Source organism: Kryptolebias marmoratus, linkage group LG22, assembly GCF_001649575.2.
Source record: "Kryptolebias marmoratus isolate JLee-2015 linkage group LG22, ASM164957v2, whole genome shotgun sequence".
NCBI lineage: Eukaryota > Metazoa > Chordata > Actinopteri > Cyprinodontiformes > Rivulidae > Kryptolebias > Kryptolebias marmoratus.
Genome location: NC_051451.1, coordinates 11,267,885 through 11,275,574, shown reverse-complemented (window position 1 = coordinate 11,275,574; position 7,690 = coordinate 11,267,885). Strand labels below are relative to the sequence as shown.

At 39.0% G+C, this 7,690-nt stretch overlaps 1 protein-coding gene across 1 annotated transcript in view; it reads left to right on the top strand.

Moving 5' to 3' along the window:
• The first annotated feature begins 6,077 nt into the window (after positions 1-6,077).
• atp6v1ba (ATPase, H+ transporting, lysosomal, V1 subunit B, member a) overlaps positions 6,078-7,690 on the top strand; it is a 29,029-nt gene continuing 27,416 nt past the window's right edge. Inside the window, exon 1 of the mRNA XM_017421738.3 lies at positions 6,078-6,282. Coding sequence (XP_017277227.1) covers positions 6,174-6,282 — 109 coding nt within the window. The 5' untranslated portion in view covers positions 6,078-6,173. The remainder of the gene's footprint in view (positions 6,283-7,690) is intronic.

Sequence of the window (7,690 nt, the reverse complement as noted above, 5' to 3'; positions counted from 1 at the left end):
ATCAGCGCAGAGTGCCAGGGGTGGATGAGTAGTTCTTTTCATTGTCAAGCAGTATGAGTTGCTGGGCTATCCTGTTCCCTTGTAACCAAAGCATGAGCTGTGTCCACAGCCTTGGCACAAAATGGAGTCGATTCTGAATGTGACTTGGACTCTGCCAGGGCTGACCCTTGTCACAGATCCCGTTTGCGGTGATCATAGAGAGAATCTCAGGGCTCAGTTGTGGAAATAAATGATGTCTGATTTGGGAACCCCAGGGACTCGTCTCTACTTTTTCAGAATCGAGCCGCTGCTCCTCCGCATTGAAAGGAGTCAGCTGAAGTGGTTCAGGCATTTGATTAGGATGTCTTCTGGATGTCTCTCTTTGGAAGTTCTCCAGGCATATAGTAGTATGAGGACCATCCAAAGCCGACTCAGAACTCACTGGAGGGATTATAGTATATCATCTAAGGCCATATCATCTATATAGATGGATGGATGGATGGATGGATGGATGGATTTTCACCTCCCGGCTGTATATAGGTTTATTCTCCATGCAGCTCTCCCCGTCCTCTTGCCAGGCCTGACATCCTCTGCTAGGCGAGTATTAAAGAACTCGTGTGTTTAGCCGCTGTAGTTAAAAATAATCAGTCAGGAGGGCTACTCACTTTTTATGTGGGCTCTGCTCATTGTGCATTTCAATTAGGGAAATTCACAGTCCAAGAGGGTGAGCCTTTTGTTTTCAGTAATTAAGAAGAAGTGCTTCATCACCTGAAAATGTCCATGCATCTCTCAAATAATGTTGTTGCAACAGACACTTAAAAAATGATGCTATCAAACAATCTATCATTGTTTGTCAAGTGCCTCACTTCATAGAAACAAAAGTTGATTTATCGTCTTTCTATTTGCATATTTTTAGTCAAGCCTTCACATTCAAATTTGGCAGCAAGACGGTGCCTAACCACAACAAGCTTTTAAGACATTCTTTGGCAACGTTAGTCCTTACCTATTCCTAACAGTCATAAGAGAAATCACTTATGTTAGCTGCAAAATGTTGTGAGTGGAATGGGTTTTTAATGGTATCTGACAATCCAACACGCCACTTGAACACATCATAAATCTTTCTAAACATGTCTATAATTTACACGTGCTTCATTCTGTGATGTTGAATAAGTTTCAGCAATCAAATAATTTATTTTTTTGGTTCCAGTATCAGTATATAAACCCTTTTTTTGTTGCTTTGTCTATTTAATTTGCACTATTTCATCGGAATTTCGAGAAATAGGATTTCTCTAAAAAAGCCCTTATTAAAATAGCATTGTTTAAAATATATTTTTTTGTAGCAAATGATTTTTTTCTTTTTTTTTTTGCTTTGAGGTTATAAAAGTGTAAGGGTATGATAGATCATGAATTCTGAATATCTGCTTTATACTCAGGAATGTACAGCATAATATTTAAAAGTCAACTTACTGTGACCTGTCTGCGCACAATCACTTGTAGCTCATTGCACATCTCTGCCCTGCTCCCTTCTCTTTTTTTTTTAAACACATCACAAGTCAACACCTATTCATTCCAGTGCATATTATGCTCACATAATCGGATGTTTCTATGTGATGTCAAAACCTACTGGTTCAAGGCTTTCTGAGACCTAAAACAGTTCAGACGAATGCCTCCTGCTCAGTCAAAAAAGGCCCTTGAACATTTCAGTTGTAAGTGAAAACCCTTATTATATTTGAAAATCACACATGTAGCTGTTAATAACAGCAATCTTTTTAATCTCTTCGAAATTATACAAGAATAGGTACAACAAAAGCTTGTGCACAATGGTGTCTTAGTAATATGGCTGTGCACCGTGTTTTTACACAGCGTCACCAACAAACCTGTAGCTTAACCCAGACTGTCAAGGTGGAAATTATCAAGATAAAACCTCGACTAACCTAAACTTAATTTGTATTATTATTTTTTAATTAATTATTAACCTTTATTTAACCAGGCAAATCCCATTGAGATCTCAGATTTCTTTTTCAAGGGAGGCCTGGGCCAGATGTCTAAAAACATACATGTTTTTAGACTGAGGGAGAAAACCCACACAAACACGAGGAGAACATGCAAATTCCACACAGAAAGACCCCAGGTCCAATCCGCGGTTTGAACCCAGGACCTTCTTACTGTGAGGCAACAATGCTAACCACTAAGCCGTCATGCCGCCCAAGTCCACACATTAGGTAAGTATCTCACTGGGCTGTGACTGTTGGAGACTAGTTCGTGAAAGGTGTTCAGAAGGGAGTCTCCAAAATGTCTTCAATCGTTTGCGCGCTTCTCAATTTCCTTGCACGAGTTGCAGAGGCTCGCAATGCTGTCGCTTGAGTTTTGAACATGTTCAAAAAATAAATGTGCAACAAATTTGTTGTCGCAGGCAACTCAAACTCATCTCATACCTTTCTCAGTTTAATTTCCGTAAATTCTTAAGCGCTAGAATGATATTTTGACTCCTGCATGGGAGTTCTTTTATGACACAAAACAGCTTGAATGTCCAGGTCTAAATACCGCATTTCAAAAGTGTACTCCAGTCACTAAAATCAGAAATGTAGGATTTCAGGTGGGTACAAAACGATCCGAGGCAGGTACAACATAAGCACTTTAAGTCGCCTTGTGCTGAAAAGTGCTATATAAATAAATGTACCTACCTACCTACCTACCTACAATGTGGATGGAGGTGAGCAACAAAATAATGTGCGTGGCCTAGAATACAGTTTACAAGCCGTGCACACAAAAATAGGCCATGAAAACTGGTTCATTGGTTGCTAACGCTCAGAATTCAGTGATACTGTAACAGAAAATTTGACTATTTTCTTGCAATTTTGAGTCCCCAGCTAGTCTTTGAGATGCTGGCTTTGGCCCTAAACCTAACCTCTAACCCAAAAATAATGTTTTACTGTATTAGGACTGGGCTTTGGACTCCATAAGGACCACCAGTCCTGACAAGCTTGGTGATTATACCAGAAAAAGTCCTAAAAAAGGTAACCAAACCAAGTACACACACATATACAATAAAAACTGGCATAAGGGGAGAGCAACACTCAAACAGATAAGAGTCCAGACTGAGTAGTTGTTGTGTTTGACCAAGTGAGGAGAACATTTCTCAAAGCATTTATCAAGTACCTCAGCTTCACCAGACATAACTCCAGAATCACAATTAGACAGTTGTGTTGCTTTGTGTGTGTGTGTTTTTTTTTGTATTTTATCTATAACCAGACATGGATAGTGACCAATTTTGAATCCTAAAAGGCAAAGATATTCGGCTCTATGCATTAGTAGTCAAACTGTGACAATATCTTTATGCCTTAAACTTTTATTTTGGCAGTCGTAAACAATATTAGTCACTACTTCATCGTGATAAGATTTACTTGTTAGCACACTTGGCTAATTTGTACTCTTAACGGACTAGTAATGGCCTTATTTTAATTGAACCGACAGCGTCTGTGTTTATAAGTTAGCACACTGCTTCTTGATCACCTGAAAAACTAGAAGTTATTTTATTAGACTGCAAACTGATTTGCGGAAAACAGGTCTTTTTCAATTAGCCTTGTGTTAAAAGAGAAATTATTAAAGTTTGGTTGAATAAGTCATGCTATAACTAAAAACTATGACCATAGCAGCGTTATGGCTACCTTCAGACTGAAGGAGATCCAGCCATCCAGTCATGTTCTGATAGGGCGTGAGCATAGCGGTATTGTCATCCAGTGTAAAGGAGAGTGATAAATCTGCTTATTTGTCTGAAAAAAAAACAAGTATTAAAGAGGGTACAAACCTAATTACACTAAATGATAAATCTGTCTATTTTTGTTGTTTCAATACATTCCTGGCAATTTTGCACACACTTTGGGCTGAAATTAACATTCAGTTAATGCATCAGAACAGCAGACATGCTTTAGAGCTGCAGAAATATTATGACACCTCTTTTTAGACGGGTACATATGAGCGCTTTGTGGCAATCTATAACCTTCTGATTTCATCATAAAAGACTCAGGGAGAAAATTGGTATTTCTAAAACGAGGGCATTGATCCTGTAGGCAGAAGCCCTTCACTTGCATTAATTTGCTATTTTTTCCATGTGGCCTGAAACATTTGGATGAGCTCTCTAGGGGCTGCCGTCAGCTTCACCATGGCACTACTTACCACTTCAGTCTGTAGTGCTTTTTTTGTGCTGTCAGAGAACTGTATGTAATGTGCGGCTGCTACTGTGTTGCTTGTGCAGAGGGCACGGTTCAAAATCATTTTCAAACAGTCGCTTACGAGCTATTGTGCAGGACGTGCTGCGTCAAATGAGAATGGATCGGGGCTTCAACGACGAGAAAACAGCAAAGCATGAGTTTTTAAGAGGAAAATGTGTGCAATCATGGCATTTTACCTGTCACTTCACAGCACACTCAGCGGGACGTTGTGTTATTGAACATGAGTGCGCGTACGTGTGTGTACATGGGAGAAAAAGAAGGGGAAGACATACCAAAGCAGTACAAATAAATTAAACACAGCTGTTCTTGAATTAAGGTGAGACTTTAAATAACCTTAAAACAATTAACATGATACAGATCATGATGGCACATGCAGTCTGTGCCCTAAATTATATTGGAAACATGAGAAATTTGAAAGCCCTAGCATTCCTTGAAGGAATGCCTATCACCCGCTGCTTTTCATACCCGAGTTTTAGATCATAAAAAAATAAACAGTATGTGCGATATTGTGAGATGTTAGACCTAAAGTATGTGTTGTGAATGCTACAACCACTTTTGTGTTGCCTAATGTCGATAAGCTGTGGCAGCCATTTCGACTTGGATAGACTCCGAAGCCTAATCAGCTGTAAATACATGATGAATAATTACTTTTCCATCCAGTGATTCATGAGATATTTTGCTCACAGACAAACAGGGTTGACTCCAACAGTTAAAGATAAAGTTTTAAACAAAGTTTTAAACACAATCTAGCACAATATCTGTAAAAGTGGCTGAGTTATAGCTATTTTTGTGTTTTCTTGGATCAGTTGGCTGTAGCGGTCACCTTGAACTGGATTGGCAGATCAGTTGTTGAGGTACAACCAACGATTATTTCCTTGTTGTTTCGATAAAATCTGTCCAGTGGTTCATGAGATATCTTGTTAATAGTCCGACTTGTCTCTAATAGTTAATGTCAAAGTTTTAAACACAGATCTTACATGATGAGTTGGCGCTCAGCGGGTAAGTTCAGGATCAGTCCCGGCTACTGTCGCATCAAATTTTAGCTCAATATCTGTAAAACTGACTGAGCTGTGGCTATTTTTGTGTTTCCTAAAGTTGATTAGTTGTGGTGGCCATCTTGAAACAAGAATCAGTTGTAGATGTCAACCCAGTGATTATTTACCGAACGTTTCATTAAAATCTGTTCAGTGGTTCATGAAATATTTTGCAGACAGCACAAACGAACAAACACAGAGACGGGCAAAAACATCATTGCTCCGGCCGCGCCTTCAGCGGCGGCCGATAAAGAAACAGATTCAACCACAGTTGTGTCTCCCTGCATATCAAGTTGTTCTAGTGATATCCAGGAAACAAAACTATTTCTGCTCTGATCTGTTCACTGACATCCTTCATCTGTCTTGTTGTCTCATGTTGTTTTGAGAGTACTTGAGAACATATCCTTAATTTCTTATTATGATAAACAGGTCCCTTTTTGGGAATTGTAGCAGAATAATTCAAACTTCTTGAGTTCACAGCACTTCTTTCTATCCCAAAACCACTTGAAACATTTGAGATGATGCTATCCTGTTATTATTAAAAGGAATTACTTAATTTTTCAGTGCTTGGTTTCATGTACAAACTGGTAAAACCTGGAAAGAAAACTTGGCAAACCTGCTCTATGGTGCATTAAAGGAACACTGGAAAAATAATACTTCAGATAATACGAAAAAAATCGTACTTTATTACTATTATAAATGAAAAGGTCTGTCTTTAGCTTGAATATTAAATAAAATTTGAAGTGATTAATGTCCTCACCATTTGCTCGTGCGCGCGCCCCGTTCGCGCGCCCCCGGCCCGTCTGATCCTCACACATCCGGTTCCTCATTGTCATATGACCAGCGCTCTGCTGTCATTGATGTTGTACAGTAGCATTTAGCAAAGCAGAGCGAGCAGCGCAGGCTTCCCCGGGTTTTCTGCACAATAATGGCAACACTGGTGGCAAACAGAGCTATGGATGTCAACGGCATGGCAGCTGCTGCGAGGACACACACTCAGGCTGTGACCAGGAATTACATCTCCCAGCCCAGGCTAAGTATGTCTCTGTGGTTAGCATGTTGCTACGGCTAACAAGGTTGCTGTGTTGCGTTCAATACGGGAGTATGGTGGGAAATGTTAAAACGTTATGTCAGAGAATATAGACAGTGTACGCTGTGAGGCTGTTTTGTTTTGATAGTATACTCGCACCACGACTCTGATTTGTTAGTTCACGCAGGATGTGTTTTCAGTGAGTGGCAAGTGGACTCAAAAGGTGTCCAAAAATGCTATTGCACCTGAACGTGAACGCATCGCGTTATTGTTAACAGGCTGTGCAGCTAAAAAAAAATTGCCAAGTTTAGAAACGTAGAGCTGCTGTTTATGTTAGTACCGCAGTGATATCGCCTGTCAGGGGTGTGAATTTCTGTTACAGGCAAAAACCAATTAGCTTTACATTAAATATTTGTTGTACGGAGCAAAGAAAATATAAAAAAATGTCATAGATCACAAGTAGCAGCCCTGCTAGGTTAGCATGCTAGTTGATAACATGAACGCAGTGTCTTTAATTGTCACCTAATAGTTACTTTACACGGCTGAATACGTATTTTACTCGTGTTTAATCTCGTCGTGACTGCATTGAAGCACAGTTGGTACAGTCTGGGAAGGTAAAAATGTCCACATAATGAGTTTTGGTAGCTAATCCTGATAGGAGAATGAATGAGACATCTGCGCAAGCCTCGACTAATTGTGCTAAGAGGAGACTTTTTCGCTAATATTTGATACATAGGAACTGTATGGTCCCTATTGCCACAAACATACATTTTTCTTCTTTTTTATTAACGATTTTTCAGTAACTTAAGCTTGCAGAAGGATAGCAGGTGACAGATGGATGACTGCTCATGTGACTAAGTCACATGAGTGTTACAACATATGGAGTGGTACTGCTTGAAAGATCCTCTAGTTTTAGGGGTTTAATACTATTAACAAACCAGTCTAAAGAGATTTATTTGTAATTATAAAGAAACTAGTATTATAACTTACAGTAGGCATTTTAACACTGGAGTTTTGTCTCTTTATTTTGCAGTTTCACTCCAAAAAACATGATGCATTAATAATATTTGTGCTTTGAAAAGCCCTATCAAAATATCCACGCTTTTATGTTTTAGTTTGTAGTGTTAAACAAACAAGCCCTAATATTTTGAACGCTATTGTGTGGTGTTTTTCAGTGTTGTTAACAAACATAGACTGTAGTTGACTTGTAATCTAACAGTAGTATCGTGGTTTCTAATATTTAATGTGATTTATTTGAAAATCTTTGCAAGCTGCCCATAAGGTGAACTGTTTTCTCAAATGTACAAGCATGAGGAATAAAAAGTCCTCGCTCTTTCAATTCTAGTGTTTTATGTATCGGGACATGGAAATGATCTGGTCTTTGCCAGGTTCTAAAATGATTCAAATTTAACCTC